This window comes from Stegodyphus dumicola, chromosome 2, assembly GCF_044657685.1.
Source record: "Stegodyphus dumicola isolate Sdum_Otavi_A_Nest chromosome 2, ASM4465768v1".
Taxonomy (NCBI): Eukaryota; Metazoa; Arthropoda; class Arachnida; order Araneae; family Eresidae; genus Stegodyphus; species Stegodyphus dumicola.
Genome location: NC_140769.1, coordinates 202,389,563 through 202,417,024, shown reverse-complemented (window position 1 = coordinate 202,417,024; position 27,462 = coordinate 202,389,563). Strand labels below are relative to the sequence as shown.

The 27,462-nt window shown below is 32.5% G+C and overlaps 2 protein-coding genes across 2 annotated transcripts in view; one reads left to right on the top strand and one right to left on the bottom strand.

Moving 5' to 3' along the window:
- The window catches only part of LOC118201074 (RNA-binding protein Musashi homolog Rbp6-like), a 560,394-nt gene that overhangs the window by 65,445 nt on the left and 467,487 nt on the right, over positions 1-27,462 (bottom strand). Inside the window, exons 7-9 of the mRNA XM_085811638.1 lie at positions 24,737-24,785; positions 12,279-12,361; positions 7,235-7,292 (exon numbers count right to left, since the gene is read on the bottom strand). Coding sequence (XP_085667764.1) covers positions 7,235-7,292; positions 12,279-12,361; positions 24,737-24,785 — 190 coding nt within the window. The remainder of the gene's footprint in view (positions 1-7,234; positions 7,293-12,278; positions 12,362-24,736; positions 24,786-27,462) is intronic.
- On the top strand, positions 1,547-2,301 carry LOC146998799 (uncharacterized). Its single transcript, XM_085811639.1, has one exon. It carries the CDS (start codon positions 1,547-1,549, stop codon positions 2,177-2,179), a length of 633 nt encoding a protein of 210 aa, XP_085667765.1. The 3' UTR covers positions 2,180-2,301.

Genomic DNA, 27,462 nt, shown 5'->3' with positions numbered 1-27,462 from the left:
TAAGCATTCACTTTCTTCAGCACCAGAAGATAAAACTGCCAAATTTTTTCCACGATTTGAAGGACCATATGTTATAGAAAAAATAACTCACGCTGTTGTAGTGTTAAAAGCCAGAAATGGTGAAACCTGTTCCGCAAACATTGATCAAATTAAGCCCTACTTCGATCGTAATAAAATGCAAATCTTTTCAGATCTTTTGCAGGATCCGGCACGGCAGACACCGCAGGTACAAGTTCCAGAGGTGGGAAAACGACAAGTACAAGGGCAAGCCAATGAGAGACAGAAGCAAGTGAAAAGAAAATTGCCCCAAGGAAAAATGGAAGGTAACAAGAAAAAGAAGCCGTTCCACCGTCCAGAAAACAGAGTTCACGAACACCCCCAGAATGAAGAAGGGAGAAGGACGACGTATGTGAAGAGGACCAGGAGAAATGACGGCAACTATAACCCGGCTTTAAAACGGAAGATCTACTGTCTGTCTACGGTAAGAACACCTCCCGCCACGGTGTCTGGCGGGTGGCGGTCGCTATAGCAACAGGGCTAGTATATTTCAAATAGGGACGAACCAAGGGTTGCTTTATTGTTATTTTATTTTTGGCGACTGTTGGCTGAAGGGAAAAGAGTTTATCATTCGTCTTCTTGGTTTCATTCCAGCTGCACGCATCTTTTCTTAAGCCTTATATTATTATTATTAGCTATTTTTATTCTCGTTGTTATATCTTTTGTACTGGTATTTGTTCAAATTTGCTTCTATTTAGCTTGATTTTCATAGTGCTTTGTTAATCGCCAATTTTTTAAAATGCCCTTCCAGTTTAAGAAAGGTCAACCTTTAAAGTCTCAGGCACGTCAAATCGTGTACAATGTCGCAGAATTTTGCGCTTCTGAAGCTTCGGCGAACTCTTTAGTAGTTCCTCTTCCTCAAGTTTTGAAGAGAACGTCGCAAGCTACTGGAGTATCGGAGTATACAATTAAAAAAATTAAGCGCGAAGTATCAACAATGGGGGAAGATCAACTTCTAAATACGCCTGGAAAGAAACGTAAAAGCCCTGCTAATCATAAGTGCGAAATTGACGATTTTGACAAATGCGTTATACGGCAGACTATACAAGACTTTTACATCAAAGAAAAGAAAGTGCCATCTGTGCGGAAATTATTGCCTGTCTTGGGGCAAAAAATAGACTTCCCGTGGCAAAAAGACTCATTGTGCAAAGTTTTGCGTTCGATGAATTTTCGCTGGAAGAAATGTGTTAACAAAAGAAAAATTCTTATCGAAAGACCTCACATTGTATTTTGGAGGAACAATTATTTACGCGAAATGAGGAAACTCAGAGCAAGTGGACGCCACATCGTTTACATCGATGAAACATGGATTGACAGCAATTTAACTTTTAAGAAATGTTGGCAGCATGATACGGTTTTGGGCGCACAGATAAATGTCAGTTCCAAAAATAGACTGATTGTTGTCCATGCTGGCTCTTCCGCAGGATTTATTCCAGGTGCCCAACTTATTTATAAAGCATCAGCTCAAAGCGGGGATTACCATGGGCAAATGAACTATGGAAATTTTGAAAAATGGGTGTTGGAAAAGCTTCTTCCAAATTTACTACCTCAAAGTGTGGTATGCATGGATAATGCCCCGTATCACACAAAAATTGAAGATCCGACACCCACGAAATATGCTACAAAGCAAACAATTGTAAATTGGCTGATGAAGAAGACGATATGCTGCGATCCCAAAATGCGAAAAGCGGAACTGTTCAGCTTAATAGAATGCAATCGTCCTAAAAAAGTAATATATAAAATTGACAACATCATAAAGGAAAATGGGCATCATGTTGTGCGTCTCCCTCCTTACCACTGTGATCTAAACGCAACTGAATACGTTTGGTCATCAGTTAAAAGACTGATCAGGGAAAGGAATGTGACTGGGGACTTAAGCTTGGAAAATTTGAAAAATTTAACACAAAAAGCTTTGGATGAAGTCACTTCTCAAGAATGGCAGGCGCACTGCAACCACGTAGAAAAACTTGAAAATTATTATTGGGACAAGGACGAACTTTTAGAAGAGATAGTGGATGGATTAATAATTCAAACTGGCAGCAGCGATTCTGATTCTGATTCAGAAGAAACGGAATCTTGCGACAGTGACTCGGATGACTTTTCAGATTTTATACCTCTATAAAAGTCCTCCACGAAGGCATCCCTCTTCTTCATCTGATAGCTTTGTCAAGTTGTGAGGATATTTCTAGGTTCAATATTTTCTTTGCCACTATGTAAATGAAAGATTACCAAAAGTGGGCAACAATGAGCCTTCGGCAGAGGCGAAACCCCCCCTGTGGGTAATAAAGAACACTTTATGGTTGCTTCATTTCCCATTACTGTGTTCTTGGGGACCCACAAGCCATGGTATAATTTGCTTAAAAAATAATTTTTAATCTTTAATTGAAATTAAATAAGTTTTGTTTTATTATGAAAATATTAATACAAAATTATATTAATGCAACAATGCTCACTGCAGTTATAAAAGCCAAATTTTGTATAATTATATAAATTTCGTATAATTTTAAATATAAAATAGGTAACTGAATAATTTAAGAAACCTAATATAATTTTGTTCTGATTTTAACATATAATTTTGTTCTGATTTTAACATTTTATTATGTTACAAGCTATTACAGTGTCTATAAAAAGCAGCATGATGCATAAATGGGCGCTGGTAATTAAGAGGCCTAGCAGCGGCCGATCGGTAAAGTCACTGAACACTTGTAGTTCGGTCTCAGGTTTGAATCCCGTGAACGGGCTGGCTGCATGGGTGTTTTCCCCATGTGTAACGTGTATACGAGGCAGTTTTCCTTAGCAAGCCCTCCACGAAGGCATCCCTCCTCTTAGGCATTTAACCCTGGAGGCTTTCTGTAATCATATAAACCAACCCAAACCACTGGTAATTAAGTAAAAAACAGTTTTGATTTTAATTTACCTTCGCTTCCTTTCGTCATTAAATTGACCACCTTTTGGTTTAGTTCGAAGGTATGGGAAAAGAAGAAATGTTCGCAAAAAGTATTTATTGAGAGCATTTTTCTTCAAAAATAAGCACGGATTTTTAAATGCATTTCCCTACAAGTTATTTTGATATATTTTTACTCATTGTACATCTAGAAGGATGGCAAATTCAGCGACTTGTACCTCACACGGCAAAATCAAAGACCGTTCCTTAACTGCAAAAACTTTATTTACGCCATCAATTTTCATTTTCGGAAATTGAATGTCGGGGTCGACGCAAAGGGTCAACGAGCATTTTACTTGAAACTAAAACAAAATGTGAATATCGCCAAATCATCTTTAAATATGCCAAGGTGGCAAACTGAGAAGTAAATCTTCAAGACACCCCTACGAAAAATGGGTCACGGCTCGTTTCTACGGCAACAGACAGCCGCAGACAAACTGGCGAGAGCTGTTCTTACCGTAGACAGACAGTACTCATCCGACAGAACTCTCCGCAGCAAAAGTCGCCGAACTGCGGAAGGGCCATCAGCGGCGGAGGAAAAAGTACAAGAAAAATTTGAACGGCCAACAACGAGGTCCAAGCAGGATCACGACAGAAGTTTCCCGGTTCCGCCAAGACCAGCTGCCATCAAACGACAAAGACCACAAGCAGAGGAGAAAAGGAAAGTATTCAAGGGTGGCCGTACTGGTGAGAAAAGGAAGCTTCCAGAGGAAAGCACTGAAGGGCGAGCCCGTACAAGAAGGAGGATAAACCAAGCTACAATCTGCAGTACCTTTAAAGACTGGGCCCAGAAAAGGATGTCCGAATATTTCAAAGATAAGTAAAATTTTATGTTACTTTGCAAACTTAAGTTAATCTTTCATTCTTACTGCAAGTGGCAGATTTCAAGAAGTTTTACCTCATGCGAGGTCTACCTTTATCGCCAAAAGGGCGAGAAATGAGTTGTGACCGATTTTCGTATTATGTTTTTAAATTACTCATGCGTAAAACTAAAGTTGATGTATAATAGCGTTGTGTAAAGACTTAAATATTGTAAAAAGTTATTGTATAAATTTTATTTAAAACATTCTAGCAAGAAAGAAGTTTTAGTCTGAAAGACTTTTTGAAATGTAGTATTATTTCAATGTAGAAAGAATTGGCACTTGCTTTGAAAAGAATAGAAGTTAACAATGTACTACTAATGTATGTTTTCAAATGTGTAAAATTAACGGCATGTTGATATGTTCTTATATACATGTGAACTGTTATTTTAAATGTTAAGAAATACCGTGATATGGTAAAAGTGAAAGTAATGTTAAAAATTTGTTATTCGTGTGACTGTAAAGATTAAATCATGGCGAATATGTGGTAAAGGTTGAATGATGTAGTTAGGCTCTCTGACGCTACACTTTAGAGTTAGCCACTTTTAGAATAGTACCTCAGGGTTTAGAGTTGAAAGTAGGGTGTGTTAAGAGGTCTCGTTATGTTGAATTTTAACACGTTAGTGTTTTGATTGTAGGAGGAAGTGTGGCACACGTAGACAGAAACACATTCGTGTTTGGTGTTTTTTTACAACACATGTCAGAGAGCACGGGGAGAGATAATTAAAATAGTCATGAATGAAATAAGAATGTTAAGAGAAGTATATTCTATATGTTATTTGCAATGTCATTCTGTAACATTTCATTAAACTAGTTTTCCTTCCAGATCTCTGGAAGGAACCAGAATTGAATAAAGCTCCTGTTTAGATGCAGTACAGATGAAAAAAAGATTGTTGTATATCCTGGGAGCTGCTATTGTAACAAATTTCTTTCTTTTAAATTTTCTAGTTTCTAGCTAAGTTATGGTTGTAAAAGGTTGGCCTCGCGTTAGATTCTAGAGCTAAAAGTTTTCAACAAGGTCGTTTTAGACCTCAGTTTCAAACTAATTAACTCTGGCGGGAAGTATGTAAGGATCTTAAGTTTTACTAACGTTTATTTTATTTTAAATCTTTACTATCACTTCTTATTTTCTACTTCCGGCCAGAATTATAAGCGTTAAGGATTTTATGCAAAGTTTGTCTGGCGAACGCCAAGTATTTAAGTGTGGCCTTTTTGCCAAGCGAAAGAGAGAGGAAGCAGTGAGTTCGAAGCAGGCCGCTTACCTTAGAAGTTACGCAGTTGCTATTTGCCTTCCAGGCCAGAGGTTTTAATCCTCTTGATAAATTAAACGTATTGTAGTGTTCACAGTCTCTGTGCTACATACGCTTCCTGTTATTATAAGGCCAATCTTCCACGTGTATTATTCTAAAGTTAAATTAGAGTTTAGTTTTATTTTTATACTTTTTTACGTTAGACCCCGAGTGGAGGGTCAGTGTATTCCGAAGTACGGAAGTTATTGTATATAGAGAAAAATAAAGGGTTTTGTATACCCTTCGTCTGTATCCTGTCTACTTACCACAATTAGTGAACATAGCTTTAGTAAGCTCTCTGTTCCGAGTCAGGTCCTTGTATGTTCCCGAAGAAGGTTAGAAGGAACATTGAACCTGATAATGTGAGAAACTTTTAGGTATTTTGGATGAACATACAACCAAATATTTGGGAACTGCACATGCTTAAATTTAGATTTTAACCTCGAATTTGCTGCTATATCCTTCATTAACAAGGCCTTATGATTTATCGCAGTACTAGAACGAAGTACGTTTATCTTTTTTATCGTAGTACTTTTATCCAATCACACTCAGTTTTTATTCAGAAAAATATTCTCTTACAATTTTCTTCAACTGAAAATTGTGCTCCATTGTACAATGTCGTCTAAACTCAGCTGTTTTTTTCATTAGAAAACTGTTTGGTTTTGAAAAGTATTGCACGTCATCTCTTTGACATATTATGATGATATGTTTCAGTTTTTAAACTAATTTGCAACTAAATATATTTCTATATTGTAGAGACATTAGGTTATTTAGGAAGCAGAAGCTGTGACAAATGACCAATGCCCTCGCCGGAACTCGAACCTCTAGAATATGCGCCGAATGTGGTGACCACTACACCGCGAAGACATGCTAGGACTGCAGGAGAAATACCTTATATACTCCCCTTTTTTAAAGGGCGACTGGGGATTAAGGGACCCAAAATCCTGGTACTAGAGAATCATCATCCACCACCAATCATCATTCAATCATCATAGTTCGGGCGCCACTGTAGAGACATTGGGTTATTTTCCAGCAGCAGATGTGAAAAAGGGAGCAATGCCCTCGCCGGAACTCGAACCTCGGATCTCTCAAATACGCACGAGTGTGCTGACCACTACACCACGAAAGCATGCTAACAAGGCGGGAGAAATATCTTATAATATTTTTGAGTTAATAAACACCAGTCATTATTAATGCTTATTAATGCATTATTAATGCTTTATAATTTACTTTTTGAATTGTTATTTTGATTCGCGAAAGCCTTCGGATTGACTGGCAAAACCCCTGGGTTCCGCGGAACATACTTTTAAGTCCTCTGGATTAATCGAAAGTGGTAAATTGCAAATCAATCTAGGACAAAACGTTTTAGAATCGTGCCAGATTTGCATTTTCGACGAACGTTTTGAAAGTAATTAATTGAATCACCAATTTTCTAATCCTTGAAATTAAGGAAGATTTCCTAATTTTGATCGGGCAAACTACTAATATTTAATATCATTCGGTACTGCCTCAAGAAAAAAAAACGCCATAACAACAAGGAAAGTGATGTAAAATAATGAATATTAAAAAAAAAAAAAAAAAAAAAAAACAGTTTAACTGATGTAAAAGTATCCTATAAAAGAAAGAGAAGTGTACAAATTTCGTTAGTGATTTGAAAATAAAATTGGAGTGGATATATACTTTATGCTTATTTACACAGAACTATTCCGGATACAGCTACATATTTATTTGTTGCGGTGTGATAATGTACATTGCATATCAAGTCTAAATAAATAAAAAACAGAAACTATTAGCAAGAGAAGGCAATAAATATTACGGATTTAACTTACGGATAAAACTTAACGACGTTTACAGAAATTTTATGATATAGTACGGAATATATTTTTAAACTTCTTCTGAAAGTTAATCTATACGGAATATATTTTTAAACTTCTTCTGAAAGTTAATCTAACTTTTTTAATCATGCAAACTCAAATAATAAATGCAGTATCATTGATTTTAGATTAGCACTTTTGAGCATAGAATAAAGTTAATTATAAAAAGAACGAAATTTATATAATGATATCATAAGCCTATTAGCCTACCACGAGCAGTGCTGTTAGGCATCATGACCTCTTTGGGCTGGGCTTTCTTGCACTCGACCTGAAACAAATTACATAAAAATGTTATTTGATGTTAAGAAGTTATTCCAACAATAAATCTAATGCTGCACATTAAGATATTCACTTTATAACAATTAATGAGAATCAAGATTGCATTTTCACGTTTCCTTTCATTAGTTGTTTAAAAATTGACTAATTTACAGTAAACTATTATTTTATCTGAACGAGATTCTCATAATGAGAAATGCCAACAAGTAAAACTGATTACATTTCTAAAAAAAAAAGATTTCAGATTTTATATTACGACCAAAGGTGCGTTTTTTAACGTTTTGTCTGTTACCTTTATATGTTAAATATCATGTTTTTTGCACTTAAACCATCAAATTCAATTCAACAGCAATGTCGCAAAATAATTTAAAATGAACATATCTTTAAAATTTTCAATACACAGTCTCGCGCCTTGGGGTTAATTTTTTTTGCACAGTGTTGCCCTTTCTCGCTTTCAAATCGTTGAGTTTGTTAATCAAATATTCGTTAAAGTTCTACAAAATATGAAATATATAATAAAACAAATTCCAAATTTGGACTTCCAGATGCACATATTCGAGTGAAAGACTACGTTATTCAAAATTTCATGTCTAGGTACCGTGGTTTTTTTCACAGTGCGAGAAACATGCATACATTCATGCAAATTCTTCATTATTTAATTTCTTAAAATATGAATGAACCTGAATCAATGATCGAGCATTGTAACAAGAAGGAAAAGAATCACATACAGCAGCAAAAGGTAAAGACAAAACGTTTCTAGGACTGTAGTGGCTTTCTTGTGCTTTCTATTAAAATTTTTGAGGCTTTAAAGCCTTTATCATTATGTTCAGTGTCTGCAAGTTGATACAATTGTATTTTATACGAATGAAAATAACATTGATATGCTACACGTATGGAATAATATTATATACTTATAACAAACAGATAATAATATACAAATAAAAATATAATTATATAGAAAAAAAAAGAAAAAAAAAACAAGCAAAATGAAATGAAATAGCTAAAAGTCTCTGCTATTCGGGTTACAGCCGAAAACATCGTGGACGAAAACGTCGCGGAGAAAACAACACAAGGCGAAAACGTCTTGCTACAAAACATCGTCGGAGAAAAACATCTCAAAGAGTTCATCGCAGTTCTAAAACATCGTGATACAAAACATCGACGTCGAAAATAAAGCGGTTCGAAAACTTCGCAGTTTAAAAACATCGCCGTCGAAAATATCGTGGTAAAAAATAAAGTATCTACAAATCAAGGCATGACGATAACATCGCAGACATGTTTTTTTCAGGTTTTAATAAATGTAAATGGATATTCCTATAATGATTTGTGAGCGCAAGATGTAAAGAACGATAATTTTTATTTTCATATTTTTTATTAACTAATAAATTTTTGCTGAAAACGTAAGAAGGAAACTTGACCATAGAAAATTAAATGCAACTTATAGATTATACTTTTCATGAAAAATTACCAGTAAAAACTTTATAAAAATGATTTATTAATGGCCTTTGTTAATTAACTATGTTATTCGTCTTGCGTTGTTTTCTCCACGACGTTTTCGTCCGCGACGTTTTTGCCGCTATGTTATCGGCGGACAACGCTATTTGTTGGGTTTTGTTTAAATATGCATATGTAAGTTTAGTCTAAGCTTGTTGTCTTTTTGTAAAAACATATTAGCATTTATCATATTTCAGAGAAACACATATTTATGAATTCTCCTAATAGTATGCTGAATACTTTTATCTTTAGTTAATAAGGAATATTTATAGTTATGCAAATTCGAAGTTTCAAAATTTGAAATGACAATTTTAAGTATCTTTGATAGCTGTACATTATGCGTGTAATGAGATTTCATAACATATGAAATTTTACTGATATTCGTTGACAGACGACTGACCTCATAGTTTTGAAATAGTATTCGTTGACAGACGACTGACTTCATAGTTTTGAAATAGTGGTCGAATTTTATTTCACACAGAATATTAATCTCATGAAACTGTAATGTAAATATTTTATGCTTTTGGTAATTTTACTAGGAGTAATATTTAGTTTTAAAGAATCCAACTTCTTCGAACAATAAGGGTATTTATAAAGTATGAGATATTATTTGCCTAGAAAAGTTTTATTTTGATTGAGAAACGTGGTGCCCATCATATGACTCAGAAAAAATGAAATCTGTATCAGAAATTCTTATGTGATGCCTCGCATAAATTGATATACATCAAAGCTATAGTCTGTTTTGTATCAAATATTTTTTCTTACATAATACTTAAAAGGTTTGTTACAAAAATTCGTTACCGAATGTTTTTTAAAGTGGCTGGCACGGGTATCTCATATGTGATGTATTTTTGAGGTTCTAAGAGGAAAAAATTACAAGATGTCAGGTATTTGAGCGTAACAGAACAAGAAAAGAACACCCACTCATCTTGCACATTTTGATCGATCTAGCGTTAGGACAAACGTTTCATTCAAGTAATATATTGAATTCGTAACTAAACAGGGCCGTAACTAGAGACTTGGAGTCCCTGTGGCAACAAATGATAATCGAGCTTTCTTTTTTATTGTTTCTTCCAATCATGCCGCCATATTTTGTAGTTACGGTTGATAATTTTCTAAGTATTTCAAGTAGCTTTATACGCTTTAATCTAATGAAAAATGTTTCGATAAATGCATATTTGATGTGTGCTATTAAACTTTAGTTTTGATTTCTTTTAATCCCTTTAAGTCAAAAGAATATCTTATCCGAAGCTATTTGACATCATACAGAGAGTAATATGAAATATATGCATCATAATTATGGTAAAATGTTTAATGGGACGTTATTCGGAAACTTTGGGTTTATTCTTGAATTACAATAACTGTCTTCTAACTTTTCAGGAAACAAACTCATGAAGTATTTCATCAAGGGTAGTTTTTTTGAGCTCTATTAGAGAGAGTAAAGTTAAACTGACGAATCTATTAGAGAGAGTAAAGTTAAACTGACGAATCTGTAATGTAAATATTTTATGCTTTTGGTAATTTTACTAGGGGTAATATTTAGTTTTAAAGAATCCAACTTCTTCGAACAATAAGGGTATTTATAAAGTATGAGATATTATTTGCCTAGAAAAGTTTTATTTTGATTGAGAAACGTGGTGCCCATCATATGACTCAGAAAAAATGAAATCTGTATCAGAAATTCTTATGTGATGCCTCGCATAAATTGATATACATCAAAGCTATAGTCTGTTTTGTATCAAATATTTTTTCTTACATAATACTTAAAAGGTTTGTTACAAAAATTTGTTACCGAATGTTTTTTAAAGTGGCTGGCACGGGTATCTCATATGTGATGTATTTTTGAGGTTCTAAGAGGAAAAAATTACAAGATGTCAGGTATTTGAGCGTAACAGAACAAGAAAAGAACACCCACTCATCTTGCACATTTTGATCGATCTAGCGTTAGGACAAACGTTTCATTCAAGTAATATATTGAATTCGTAACTAAACAGGGCCGTAACTAGAGACTTGGAGTCCCTGTGGTAACAAATGATAATCGAGCTTTCTTTTTTATTGTTTCTTCCAATCATGCCGCCATATTTTGTAGTTACGGTTGATAATTTTCTAAGTATTTCAAGTAGCTTTATACGCTTTAATCTAATGAAAAATGTTTCGATAAATGCATATTTGATGTGTGCTATTAAACTTTAGTTTTGATTTCTTTTAATCCCTTTAAGTCAAAAGAATATCTTATCCGAAGCTATTTGACATCATACAGAGAGTAATATGAAATATATGCATCATAATTATGGTAAAATGTTTAATGGGACGTTATTCGGAAACTTTGGGTTTATTCTTGAATTACAATAACTGTCTTCTAACTTTTCAGGAAACAAACTCATGAAGTATTTCATCAAGGGTAGTTTTTTTGAGCTCTATTAGAGAGAGTAAAGTTAAACTGACGAATCTTTCCTGTCCCATTTACTTCTTAGCAAATATCGTTTTAATTAATTTAAGTCTTGAGAATGATTGTTCAGCATTTGTTACAGTCATAAGCACTGTTAAGTACATGATGCATGCCTTGCATACATAAAAATCTCGATGAAGAGGTGTGATTTATTATCAACAACTCTGCTAATCCTTTGACGAATAACACTATTTAATCCTTTTTTATTCTTTGTTAAAATTAATATCAAATTTACTCGAACGTTTTGGAGATCTTTCTCTTCTCTCAAAATCGGGCAAATGGGAACTGAAGATGCTGAACTGATGATTTCACTTTGTGAATTATATACTAGACGAGATGAGTCATCGATATTCAGCAGACTGCCAGAAATTTTTCAATATTATGCCATGGCCCATTTGTAAGAAATTCTGATCTTATCCCATTTCCTCAGGGGTATTGCCAAAATAAAGTTTACATGAAATAATTACAGATAATTTTAACCACCTCAAAAAGAGAATGACGCAAGTATTACATGCGTTATACTAGACATTCTTTCCAGAATTTAAACAGAAAGTGAACATCCTTTGACGCCCGTTGTACTATTAATGTTTCACATATTGAAATTTACCAATCTTTCTTGTGAGTTTTCTAAATGACAGAATTAAAGAGCATCATTTTAAATTTATCTCTCTTAATATATATTTCACAGAAATATTATGATATCTCACTATTCATTCTTTGAAACACTGATATTGATTTAAAATTTTACTTAATTCTAAGTAATTATTTGTTTTTGCCATATTTTATGTACATAAAAATAGCTAAACGTGGGAAATATGTGTTTTCTCATAAGAAATAGAGCTTTAAGAAATAATATTATGATTTAGGGTCTTTATTAAATGCCCTATAATCTAAAAAAAAAAAAAAAAAAAAAAAAAAAAAAAAAAGCTAAATTAGAAAACTAGTCTTTCGTCTAACTGTTGTAACCTACAGATGAAGATTTAGTTATCTGCATACGAATATAATTATTGGAAACAATTTTCAACTGATTCTTACCATTTTGCTGTTGATTTCGTGAAAATGTATTTCACACACTTTGTCCACGACGTCCTCGTTCTCGAAAGTAACAAAACCGAAACCTGAAAAAGATATATAAGAATGCTGAATATTTTTACAACTGAAATCAAGTACTACAATACTTAACTTTCTTATTTGAATTTTGGTTTTAAGATTTACATTATATTTTTAAATTGTTTTGTTTTTGTTTCAGTTTTGATGTACATTCTTTCTGTGTCAACCACTATGTTTGATTTAATTATATATTATTTTTGATTATATACACATGTGTACATTAATATGTAATATAAAATATATGTATGTTCCTATATATATATATATATATATTTAAATATTAGAAACTTGTTTAAGCAAATATTTTACTTATTTATTTAAACTACGTTTGAAAATAATTTTTCATTTTTATAAGGTTCTACGCCCATTTTTAATTAAGTTGGGGGTAACTAATTATGGCAAAGCTATTATGGATATCTATTAAAAGGCAAAACTGTCTTCGTGGAGGATTTTTTAAGGAAAAACGATCGCATGCAGAAAACCACGAAAACTTTCTGCGCCACCAGCCTTTCTGTCAGAAATGGAAACAAGGAAATTTCCTAATGTTCCGAGATACTAGTAGTTAGCACATAGTTTATAATACCTTAGTAGTAGTAAGTTATAATACCTATTTACAGCAGTTTATAATATCTGCATGTTCTCTCTCTATATATATTAATTTCATTATTTTAAAAGCGTACTAAATAACAATACATACATTTTGAAACTATCAAATGCATTTTGTTAAATTTTTGCGATATTTGTATATCGGGTTGGCTAAAAAGTAATTTAGGTTTTTTAGTGTGAAATAAAACTCAGTTTTTTATACAAGAAATGAAGTCTAATCAATGACATATTTTCTAATCTGTTTGATGATATTTTGCCATCTTTCTGCCAACTTCATGATTCCGTGTTCACAGATCTTCTGGAGTTTATCAGCCAAAAGACTCAACCAGCTGCGATTTGATGTAATCATTACTGCTGGAATTTTCACCATTTAAGAAGTTCTGTAAACTTTGAAATAAATGAGCTATATGGGCGAATGAAACATCACTTCCCAGCAAAGCTCCAATAATATCGTATCTGTTGCTAAAAATGTTGTCGCATTGTTGTGGTGGAACACAATTCTTTTGCTATTTGCCAATTCTACCATTTTCTCTTTGATTGCTTCCTCCAGTTTCATAAGTTGCTGGCAGTAAACATCTGAGTTGATCTTCTGATTGCTTGGAAGCTGCTCATGGAATACACAACACCTTTGTAGTCCCACCAAATAGAGAGCACAATCGTTTACTGATGCAATTTTGTTTTCAATATGATTTGTGTTGATTCGTCATGCCTGGACCATGATATTTTTCTATAAGGTTATTGTAGACGATCCATTTTTTATCACCAGTGATAAATTCACTTCAAAAAAAGGGGTCGATTACATTACGTTTGAAATTCGTATCGCAAATGTTGATTCCTTGCGGTTTTCAATAGAATCGATTCCGATTAATCGGACCACATCGAGAAGCGATCGTTTTGGTCCTAATAACCAGCTGGTCCGATTGCACGAACATGTCCTATGTTGTAAGACGGGACGTGCTATATGTAGCAAACAGTAAATGTAGATGTAAATCATGTACTAAAATGTAATTATGAACTTTATGGTGCGGTAGACACGTGTGGCGAACATACATGTACAAATAAAAAATACAGTCGAACTTTTTTCCATTGAGAAAATTACTTTAGAAACAAATTCTAAGAAACAATATCCACGATACTCAACATGCGAAGCACAATAAAAACAATTTATTACCAAGTTCCAGTCAACATTTGAAGAACTTATCCAATGTGATCTGACGCGATCTCTTGAAGGATTGCACGTAAACAAAAACCGCCACAAACATCTAACGCAGCAATGAGACTGCCTTCATTTCCCTCCTGCATTGAAATACCGACGCAAAGTTACAATGCATTTCCTCGCATCCTGAGGAAATCCTTTTTACTTTCAATGAGCATGTCCACATCCATCTGCAAAACCAAGTGCATAAAGCCACAGTGAGAAAAACAGTTCTGAATTGTCTCACAGCTCACTTTACGCCAGCTGTCGGCCACAAATGTAACTGCTTGTAAGACCTTTGCACTGACTTCGCTTGACTTTTGCACTGACTTTTGACGATGAGGTAGCAAACTTTCTTTAATTGCTTCAAGGATGTAATTAACCAACCTTGCACGATAAAGGGTCTTCAAATTTTTTATGATGCCCATGTCCATTGGCTGGACCAAAGCTGAGGTCCTGGGAGGTAGAAATTTCAGTTGGACGTTCATCAAGCAATCTAAATGAGGATGTGGCGCACAATTGTAAAGAAGAAGCAGCACGTTTCTCGACTGGCGTTGTAGCTCTCTGTCCCAATTCTTCAGCCGTTCTTTAATTCATTAAAACGTTCAGAGGTCATCCACGCATTTCCGTTCTCACAATACACAAATGGTAAACTCTCCATCCTAAGTCCTTTAAAGCAGCGAGTCTTAGTGCTTTTTCCTATAACCAACAGCTTCCTCTTGTCCGTTCCTGACATGTTTGAGCAGCACAAAACAGTTACGCGATCCATCGCTTTTTTGGAGCCAGAGAGTGTAACATGTTTGTAATTTAACGAGCCGTCCGGTGTAGCACGATAATACAGCCCAGTCTCATCAGCATTGTAGATGTCATCTGCTGAAAAATTTTCAAGAAGCTCGGGCAGTTTTGTTGATTTTCATTCTTCAGCATTTGCACTATCAGCACTTTCTTTCTCGGCATATGCTTTGTTGAATTTTATGTCATGTCTAGATTTCCATCGAGACAACCAACCGTCCGTACCTTTAAAGTCATCGTGGCCCAGCGTTTTAGAGAGTTCTTCTGCTTTGCATTTTAACATTGGTCCGCTTACTCGCACAGATCGTCCAGTAACAAGGGAAAACCATTCATTAAGGACCTCATCGATATTTCGGTCCTTGCCTTCACGCTTCCGTTTTTTGGAAGTTCCTCCTCGTCCTTCGCGAATCCGGTTATTTACACCAACCAACACTGACTAGTGTTTTTGGCAGGGGAGACAAGACACGCGCACAGTTCACTGACTAAAGTGATCTGAAGAAACCTTGGTGTTTCGGATTCAAGATGTTGAGGTCAAGAGGGAGATAAAATGCTCGCCATTCAAAGCTTTCCAAATTCATCCCCATTCATCCCCCAAAAATGATGAAATGATAGCGTTCTCGTGTAAACGTTAATCATGATTGACAGGCAGAAATTCTTTCAGGAGGAACCGGACACTCTATTGTTCCTTTCCTGAAAACTCGGAGGCGCAGGTCAAAGAAAATGGTGCTCGTGTTCACCTCCCACAGGTTTTGCTTTTGTCATGCACTTTAAGGAATTCCTAACCTTAGATAAAGAATTTTCCTGGGAAGCCACAACTACAGATCCTCCCATATGTCGCAGACCACCTGTACATCCGCTGTACGCTGCCGACTTTTGGCTTCTGTTTCTTATTCTGTTTTGTTATTCGCTCTCACGTTTTTTTTGATCCGATTAAACGGAATTTTGGTCCAAATAAGCGAATAATATTAGGCTTATGTGCATAGGATTTGTTTCGGTTGTTTAGGATTTTGTCTGAAAAAGCGGCTGGTCCGATTATCCCGTGGCCCAATTAACTGGATTCGAATGTATTTTTTGCGAATTGCTTGTGTGTGAATTTCTTTCAATTCATGCGGAACGCAAAATCGAGCTTCGTAATACGTCCGAGACATCTTATATGATTTTCAGTTGTTGTGCGTAAAACAATTAACTTTTCTACAAACTCTTACATTGTTATATGCGAATTCGATTAAATTATGACTTTAATTTTATCATCATCAACTGCAGAAGGTCGGCCAGAACGTTGTTCAGTTTCAAGTGAAAAATCTCCAGAAAGAACGTTTTTAAATCAATTCTGACACATGCGTTCTATTAAGTAATCAACTCTATAAACTTCACATGTATTTGTTTCTTCACATGTATTTCTTCTCAACCGCTTTCTTGCCTTTATTAAAATAAAAATGTAAAAGATGTCAAAAATGTTTATTTTTGCACCCCATGTTAAAACTGACAGTAATCTAACAAATGGGAATAAAAATACACGGAATTTGGTTCTATAGCAACCTAAAAGTGTCAGCTACTAATTCTCGAAAGAAAAAAATATATAAGATTGATAGAAGAATAACAAAAAGGAACATAATCAAAAATGTACAAAATGAAATTACTTTCTTACCATTACCAACCCGATAGATCACAAAAATTCTTATTTGATTACGATTCTAAAATTAAATATTTTCAGTGAATTCATAAAATGTATACATGCTGTAACTTGTACAAAATTTTGTGTTTGCAGAGCCGTTCTTTTTTTTTTTTTTTTTTTTTCCAAAGAAATCAAGCTACTGGCGCTATCTATTGATGAAACAAGAAAACTAAAACTCTCACATCAACATATCAAAAGGCTCTCTCTCGTTTTAGGAGATTGTAAGAATTGTGTTGTCATGCCTTTCTTTCCATCAATTAGCTATACAATTGCACGTATTTTACAGAAACTTAACTTTCGAGTTGTTTTTCTTCTACCATTAAAATTCACAGTTCCATACTTAAGGAGCCCTTTCCGGATATGAATTCCTGAACTATTTACAGGATTCCTTGCCAGTGAGGTTTAACTTACATTGGTCAAACTAAGAGAGCCTTAAAATTTCACGTTAAAGAACACGGGGCATACGTTAGGGAAAGGAAACATAGAATTCCTCTTTTACCCAGCACTGTTGGTCAGAAAATCACACTTTCCATTTTTCTGTAGCCAACATTATTCGGAAACATCTTCTATTGGTGAATTAGATTTTCTAGAAACGTTTCATATTAAGAAAATTTTTCTGTTCTAGTTAATAACTCTAATTCAAATCCATCTTTAACCTCAATCTTTAAGGAAATTATGCTTTAGTTTTCGGGTTTCATCAAAAGATGGCGGCAGTAGCTTGACTTCTTTCCCGTCATTCTTATCAACATATTCTATCTCGTTCATTTGCACTTAACGCAGCTGAAGTAGATGGTTCTCTATTTAAGCCATTGAAACTAGTCCGGCCAAAATGTACAAATATTACGCTGATTCTCGTTGTTTAGCTTCCCCAATAATCGTTATTCGGCGTAACCTTAATTATATAGCTGTTATTTGCATTTCATTGAGAACGCTGTGATGCTTTGTACTTTTATCGAATATAAAAAGATTAATTAAATTACAGCGATATTAAAATATCTCAAACAATTATTATGAAAATTCGCATTTCTTATATTCTAATTTATTTCTTTGATTGCTTACTTTTTATTCCAGAGTATTTGCTTAGCTTTTATTATCATAAAAATGAAAAATTATCATGTTGTATGAAAAACACGCGCGGAAGAAGTATATATTAAAAACTCTAAAGTGGTAAAAAAGCTTTAAAATATTGCGTGTATAAATAAAGATTAATATTTTTACTAATTAAGAAAATCCCATTATTTTTAACTCAAATTTCTCAGCTTAAAGCATTAATGAATGCATTAAAAGTAATAACGAGAAAACTGCTTTAATAAGAAAATTCATTATATTTTTATCAAGAAAATAAAACAGATAGCCAGCTAAGATTTTTGTTATCAACAAAAAATTGACAGTTTTAACTAAATCATTAAATCAGAAATTTTTAGTTTCAGTTAATTTGTATTAAACAGAAATGTTATTAAAAGACAAAATATAGATGGATTTTATAAATGACTCACAGTGAAACAATACAAATAATGAAATGTTTTAAACGTATCAAAATTAGCAGTTAAATTTAAGATCAGCTAATTAGAACATATTGTAAATTTACATAAATATTAGTTGTTATTTATACATAATTTTATTTGTGCAATTTTTCTAATAGGGTATTTTTACTTCCTTGTACGAAGTAAGGAATGTATTGTAATCACGAAAATTTCCGGGTCCGATTTTTTAACGAAAATAGCCATTCTGTCCGCTACCGAATGCAAGTATAGGATGTTTTTGCGTGACATCTGTACGTAATAATAGATAGAATAAAAGGACCCTTTTTCCCCAAACGAATTATAAAACTTATTTTAAATGGATTCAGAAGAGATTTTTTCGTGGCGTCTGTGCGTAATACGTATGTATGTGGTTCGCATAACTCAAAAACGAGTAAACTCAGAACGTTGAAATTTTGTATATAGGACTGCTATAACATGTAGTTGTGCACCTCCCTTTTTCGGTTGCAATCGAAAGTACCAAAAGCATATATATATATATATACATACCCACTCTATTACTCGGCTCAGTTTTTTTAATTCTTATATGTTGGTAAACTGTGCATTTTTTTTTTGTTTTAAAAATGACTAAATTATATTCTTATCTCCCGGTTAAGGTTTTTAAACCTTTAGTTAATATGCATGCAATATTTGTAGAATTGTCAGCAATTTAAAAATGCAACAATTTTAAGTGCGACTAAACCTAATTTTTTTTAACCATAGGAGCCATATTTGTTTACATTTGAAGCTTAGCAGAATAGTGAATTAATTCTTTCTGCACCTTCAGTGTCTTTTTGCAGCGTGGGACCAAAATCAAACTTTTAGTTTTGTGCACCGAAAAATCTGCCTTCTTGCCTGCTGGCCAAATTGCTTGTTTTTGCGTAGCAACTGTCATTTTACTCTTGAAAATACGTAGTATAAACACGTTAAAAATCACTTCATTACTGATTCGAAAACTCTTAATACTGTGACCGGAAAGCTAGCTGCCTATTTTCAAAAATTCGTCTGAAATTAAGGCATCGACTGCCGACTAAAGTCCTTAAGCATTCGAGAAATATACGCTTAACAAATTTTGCAAGCACTAAAGCTCAGTGCCTCTGATACACATATTGTGTGTATGTGTGTGGTGTGCTATACCACAGGATGCATGAAACTGCCTGCAACGTGATATGCTGAAAGAGTTCGAAATGTACTGCAACGAAAATAACCCTGTATCTTATCTGCCTTGCATCAAAACCAGCAACTTACTCCAATTTAACGAAGTTTAAAATAATGAACTTCGTGTTTAAAATAATAAAAAATATCTATGAAGGTTTTCATATTGCGTTTCCTCGTCTACGTATTTAAGGCAACTGTTCATAAATTCAAACATCATAAATACGTATTTATTCTGACTTTGCAGAACAGTAGCTGTAAAGAAAACAGAATAGTAGCTGTTTCCATTACTATCATACCATTTAGGCAGCTAATGAAGTAAATTAAGAAAGGAGACATTCTGCTGATGACTGATTATTCAAGATAAAAGTTAGATTACTTTAAATTGAATAGAAAGGCAGTAAAAAACTACTTCTTTAAAATTACATTGCATTCTTATATGATAAGTAATTTTTGGGGAATAAATTGTAACGTATTCAGACATCTACTTATTACAGATTTCCATTAAACTGAATTAAAGAACTATTTCAGAAGACATTAGGAGTTTCGGAATATGAAAACTCAGCTCTCCTTGACTTATGAATCTTCCAGAGCTAGCTGGATCTATTAGCCATTTGCATCTCGAAAGCGCAAAAGCGAGAATACTTAATATGAAATCTGAAAGCTTTTTCCAGACTTTCGTTTGTATTTAATCATTTTATTTTAATTTGACATTGCGAAAGGATGAATATTTTCATCCTTTAAAACATTTCTGCAATTTGCAGTATATGACTACGACCAACAACTGCGAAAATAAAGGCCAAGTAAGGGTGTGAGCATATATATTATATATATATAGACTTTGATATGTAGGCAATAAGTATATGTATACGCTTGGTATTACCAACTGCAATGAAAAGGGGGTGCACAACTAGATGTTCTATCAATTCCATATATAAAATTTCAAAGATCTAAAGATTATCGTTATGCGAGATATATACATACGTACTTACAGACGTCACGAAAAAATCCTTTTTGAATCCCTTTTACAATCCATTTTGGAAATTAAGAGTCCTTTATTTTATCCGTAGGTACAGACATCACGTAAAAAAATAGATTCGGGAATGAACAAAACGGATATTTCCATTGAAAAATTACACCTGAAACGTTTCGCATTTACAACAATTCCTTTACTCCGTATAAGAAAGTAAAAAAGTTTTATTACATATTAAACTGAACGAATAGGGTAAAATTGTAATTATGAATGTTGTCTGATAATATTTGTTGCCTTTTAATTTCTTTCAATACATTTCAGAATCTGAATACATAAAGTGCTTTTTAGAAAGAAGAAAATAAAATAATAAAATTGAAAACTTAGGTATTCATAAGTTCAAATCGTTGCTTTACATAATTATACGTGCAAAATTAATTGGACTAATTTTAATTAGAAAAAAAGTATTTGTTCCTAAAACAAAAGGAAAATTAGTATCTCACTTAAAAAGGTAGTACAAAGTCTCATTAAGAAATTTACGACTTCAAATAATAGATTTCAGGAATAATTATCATTAATTATCCCCTAAAACGAAATAAAAAGCTTTCGCAGTATTGCTTGTAATGCTTTACAAAATTCGATTCTACTTTATTAATATAATGAACAGGAAACTATAATCATGTATAACGGTGGAAAGCTGTTAATGCCAGATAATTAGCTACATATTTAGATGCATTCTTTTGTTACCTTAAGAAAAGAAGAATTCTTAATCGTCTGTTGATAGAAATTGAATGGATAAATTTAAAAGAATGAGTTCTTTAACCACTTATCGTGAAGTGGTTAAATAAGTTATTAGCAGACTATGTTTTTGTCAAAATTTCAGAATTTCCTTAAAATAAATTAAGAAGTCCATTTTAAGGAGTATAAAAAAGTACTATAAGTTAATTTAATGTATAAGTTTTGAGCTTAAGTGCTATTAGAAGACTCAAGTTTCCGTAATTTATATCAATACTTGAAAATAAATAACTCAATGTAGCCAGTTTATAGCTTTCTCTATCTTCCAGGGCAAAGTTGGGTTGAAATCTAAATGCACTTGGCTTCCACAAACTTCCATTCTGATTGCAACATTATATACTCCAGACAATTAAAGTTACTGCTTTGATATGCAGACCGGACGAAAGACGAATTGCTATAGCTTTATACCGTTACTGATATTCAATATTGAATAAAACTCAATAGCATGTCAACCAGAAAGTCAGTATTCGAAAATCAATCATCTGAAGTCTACTTGAATTTGGAATGTTCAGTAATGTAATTCACCAATTAAGTACCAATTCAATCCAATTTCTTCAGAGACTGTACTGGAAAACCTATTCGTATATAAATACTGGCTCTCATCGAAAATGACGTCAGTGTTTCTACTTGTAAGGTACAGAAGTTGTATTTACTCTCTCAACCTTGTTAGCCATGAATATTTTACCTACCTTTTTCTGTTGCATTTAGCATACATTTATTGTTTTAACATACAGTGCTCATTTGGAAAGGGTAATATTACTTTAAGCTTTGGTCTACATATTTATGTAATTTCTATATCACGTTTATCTTAAGATTTATACTTAAAAAATGGGCCATCTTTCAATATATTCTCTGCTTATAGAGGGCGCAGTTATAATACAGACGAGCGCTTCAATTTTCGGCTTGATGTACCCGAATAATCACTTGCATTATAGCAGATCACTAACGTAATGAATTAATTGGATCCTTTACAGGTTATGTTACTCGATAGTGTATTGCTTTCAAGTGGGTTATATAAATTACTTTATATTTACTTCCTATTTATCTTTGTAAATTCCTTGGAGTTGTAAAAATCCCTAAAAACGAAACTCTGTCATGTGATTTTCAGAAGCTATATTGGATATAACAAAAAGTCAACCAAGTGGATAATGATTTTTTCCCTTGTCCAAAATACAGGTATACTTCATTTCTATAATACTATGAACTATAATTAAAAAACTACAATTAAAAAAAAGCATAAGTTACGTATAGAAACTAGAAGTAAGTGTATCAATTTTCTTAGGACACGTAAACAATGCTTTTTTTTTATCTTTCTCTATTTTTATCTCTCTAAATTATCTTAAGTTTAATTAATTAAAAGAAAGTTATTTTTTGTAACTTATAATTAATTGTCTTCTCACAGTCGTTGTCGTCATTTCCTTCCGGATTCATTTTCTTTAGAACTGCTCTTAGCACCTGGCCTTCATTATTATTTACTTTAAACGTTCTGAAAGTAAGGTTCTATTAAGGAGTAATTAAGGAAAAATTATGTTGCTTTCGGAAAACAATAAAATTTCTCTTGAAATAGAGTTGTCGACATAAATTATAAGCAACATTTAGGAAACTATTGTAAAACTAAGCATAAAATGCAATGATAATCGTTGATTTAAGAGGATTTAATGTTTTTCGCTGCATTTTGACTTCACTCAATATTACATCTTCACAAATTTCATATTTAAAATTTCAAAACGCAAGTTATTCTGAATTCATTCCTGACTGCTTTGGCTTACGAAAATATTAATATATACAAATCATGCGAATATAAAAGAATAAAATTTAAAACTAATTAGGAACCAGATAGTTTCAAAATATAGTAAGATATAAATCATAAGCTTAATTCAGCGATTTAAATATTTTATTGAATGATTTAATGATATTTTCATAATATATATTCAAATATGTTTCGTGCAAGTTAATTTTAGTTGACTACATGTTGAAAGGATGTATAACTGTAAAAACTTAAGACTTGCTAAAGATTTTATTAATTAGATCTACTTGCATAGGAGGTTTCAATTTGCCGCTTTCATTTGATTCCAAGATGCACCATTTTTCTTCTATAAACGTCGCTATAGAAGTGATGAGTTTTAGAATCACAAAATGTTTCAAAGTACTAAAGTAAGTGTATTTCTTTTAAGTACTAATTACTTTGAAATAATTAAATTATTCAGATTACTAATATAGACTATCATATTCAATAAACTGAAGTGAATTATGAAAGAAAAAAAATTGCTAGACGTATTTTAACTCTTTATTTCATAGCTGTTACATGTCTAGAATAAACAAATCTCATCCTGTTCGTGGTAATGAAATTAAAGAATGCTTTTTAAAGTCGAATTAATGCGATATTTTCAGCAAAAACTATTAAAAATATGGGTGTTAAAATTGTATAAATAGCTTTCCTATTATATATGTATAAATTACCATACATGTGATTAAATGTGTGAAAAAAATAGAGTTATGTGTATCATTAATTAATTATAAACTGCAATATTATCGTTAAACTTTAAAGTTTAACAGTCTAGTTAATAGTACCTAATTTAAGAAATTATTTAATAGGAAATGACGGTTTTAAATCTAAACTGGGAGTTTTGAGTTGGTCTTGAGGCTACACTGAATTCTTCAAACAGTATGTCTCAAATATATCATAAGCTGAAATTTTATTTTCTATTTTCCATCAAATTTATTGCTAGAAACATATCTCAAGTTTCTATCGTAAAAAAAGATTACAAAATTTGCTAATAAAGTTATTTCAGTACCCAAAGTAAGCTAAGAAATCAGTAAGACAAATTTTCTTTGAAGAAGTAGCTAGTCCCTAGATATTAATTTTACGAGTGAATCAAAAACTGGCAATAATTCTTGAAAGATTTATTGTATTTTGTGATTATTGATGAATAATTTGTTTTGAAAGTTCCTTCGCTGCAACTCATCTCTTTTATAGATTTATTGACAGGACAGAAATAAGAGATAAATGGGATATTAGTACTTTACCACTAGTTACTAAATGGCAATCACTGCTCATTTTCAGTTACACCGGTTACTACTAAATCTCAACTAATTTTGAAAAGTCGCAAAGTAAAAATACTGCAATTATTGAAAACAAAAGATTATTGCCAAAGCTGCCAAATAAACATTTCACTAAAGTCGTCAATCTCTTACTCTTAAATGGAAATTAACCATTAAAATAGCTTACAGATTTAATGTAGTCTCAATAATCTTTAACCTTAATCTACATAATTATTTGTAATAAAAATAATTTATTAAAAGTTAATATTTGGCTTATAAATTTATATTACGTCAGTAAGCTCTTCGACGAACGTAGTTTAAATAAAGCATACCTAAAAGCAACAGAAAGAAAGAATATTCTTAGTTATTAAATTTTCATTAAAAGCATAGAATTTTTCATGTAAAACCATTTGAGGAACATATGCATTGCGAAGTTTCACGAGAGTTTTCTAAAAGAATCTAGGCAGTTTTGAATATGATAGAAACGGCCATGTAGTCTGTTTTTTTTTTTTTTTTTGAGCTGTTGGAAATGATTTGCAGACAATATTGCAAGTGTTTATTTCACAATACAATTTCAAAATTTACGATTACAGTCATATTATATATAAGGAAAATACATTTATTTATACTTACCTCTATGCCTATTGGTCTGTTTATCAAACATGAGCATGGCGTCTTCAACCTAAAAATTAGCAAGAGAATAAAATACATTTAAATCAAAACTAAAAGTCATTGCTTTAAGGAAGATGAGAAAAGTATTTTTGTTGTTATTTATTGCTAAATATTTTATGTACTTTGAAAATGAAAAATTTATTTCATGCCTTAAAAAGTGATAGGAAGAAATGCATTAAATGTAAGTTAAAAATTCAAAAATAGCCATGTGTAAACATGTTCTAACATGTTCAAATGAAAACATGTTAAAATGTTACATGTTTTAATATGTTTAATAAATCTAGCAAATAAATATGTTCCATAAGTTTGTCCAGTAAGTAGATAGTATAAAAAACAGAAATCTCGATTTTCGAAAAATATTAATAAAAGAGCGTATTTAAAAAACACATAAGTATTCAATAAATGATTTAAGATAGATATAATATGTAAAAATAGTTCAAATATTTGTAATGGAGGTTTCATAAAATTATCAGAAACTTGCGTCTAATTTCTGTTTATTTAACAACTAGGAAAACGTGACATAATGGCTCAACTGATTTCGGTTTAACTTCACGCAATTTTACAAAGACTGTTCTTGTGAATAATTTTAATTAAAAATATAACTGAAAATCTTTGAAGCTAAGCTTCGAAGCTAAATTATCATCTGCAATAGTTTATAAGCTGAAAAAATAGCATGTAATAAATTTCGGATAGCAAGCCATGTTTTTGTAATTTTCCAAAGGAAATGTTTTCATTTCTTAACACAGACACAACGTAGAAGCCTTGGAATAAAAACATTTGAGGCATAATAAACAATATAAATAATAAGAAAGGAAAATTATTGATAACCAGTGATGCTATCTTCAGAAAATAGATTGCCAAACGTTTATCGAGAATGTACTTCAAACACCATTTCAGAATTAAATAAAGACCCATCTATAAATAAATACTCAACTGTAAACGACCAATCTATTCAAAATGCAACGTGAATAGTTTTTAAAGTTTGTGTTTCTATTGTTAACAAAATAATAACCAAAGATTTAATTTAACAAAGCAAAAAATAGAATGTTCATTGTTTTTTCAGAGAGTTCTAGTACAATCAGACATAGATTTGTTTACGAAAAGAGCTTGTTAGATGAAGAACGGCCTATTTGAATGAATATAAAAGAAAGCGATCTCTAGTTACTGCCGTAAAAGAGAAAAACAATACTTCCGAACTTAGTTTGAAAAGTTTAAAGAAAGCTTCAGAAAAGGATACATGATCTTAGATATTTCATTTCGCAGAAAATATGAACTAAAACTTGTCGAAAGAAATTATTGTATTAAGTTGTAGAGACATTAGTATTATATTAAACCAGGAGAGATGAAGAATGAGCAGTGCTTTCGCCGGGACTCGAACCACGGACCTCTCGAATACGCGCCGAGTATGTTGACCACTACACGACGAAGGCATGATAAGAAGGCGGGAGAAATACCTTATAAAGTAAATTCTTGGTATTATCAAAACAACATTGTGACTCCCACAGTTAAGAAAGAAATCTTTCTTTTTTATGTACACATTACGCAATAGACGTCAGAATTCACAAAGATAAAACCATGAATCACGCATCAATAGATAATAGGTCCCCACAGAATGGAATAAGAGACCGTGATTAAAACTTACACCTTTAACGCATTTCCGAAATCTTTACTCATGTGACAACGATGGATTGCAGCATTTTGGAGCTGTTAAAAAGAGACTTTTATACGTCGTCCATAGACAATTGATGAATTATGGAAAGCAGAACAATAGAAGTTGGAAGCAAATTTCACATTAAAATTAAGAAATTCCCTTTTATAGTTAAAATAAAGAATTACCAGGATTAATACTTAAAATTATTTGTACCATAAATAATTGTTTTGCTGCATTCAAATTATTCAAGAATTGTTCACACATCCTCTAAGACCTTATAAGGAAAGAATATACAAAAGTTCATCCCACGTTGCTTGGGGGGCAAAAAAAGGTCCAAACTTTAAAAGTCGCCCGAAAGGATTCTTTTAAAGTTTAATATGGGGTTTTCGTTAGAGATAATCAATAGAGATGGCGCAAGGAGGATAGCAAAACACTTTATAGGATACTTGATGAATATACGTCTATACTAACAGGCAATGTTCTATAGCTGCTATGTATTTGAAAGTGAAAAAATCTATAATATAATTCTGAAACAATATTTGATATTTTTAATTAGATTTATCATGAATTAAAATAATTTTTATTTAAATCTTCTTGTTCTTAAGGCCTACAGCCTGCTACAGGCCAAGTCTGCCTTTCCAACTTTTCTTCATCTGACCTTACCCGGCGCCACAGCTTCCCACCGGTTTACCCATCAGTCTCAGATACTTTTCCACACTATCTAGCCATCTAGTGGGTACTTTTCCTTTTCGTTGCTTCCCCACTATTTTTGAGAATGTTGTCTTTTTAGTACAAAATGCATCATCATATCTAGAAATATGGCCTAGTCATCTAATCTGACATGCCTTTACAGTTATGAAAAAAATCAGGTTATTTCCTATAAATTTCACGGTTATATAATATTCTCCAAAGTTCATTTTGCCTCCACAGTCCAAAAGTCTTCCTTATAATTTTTCTTTCAAATATCAGCAGGAGATCTTTCTCTGTCCTGTTAAGTGTACAGCTCTTATCAATGTCTTATATCAACTTATTTTGG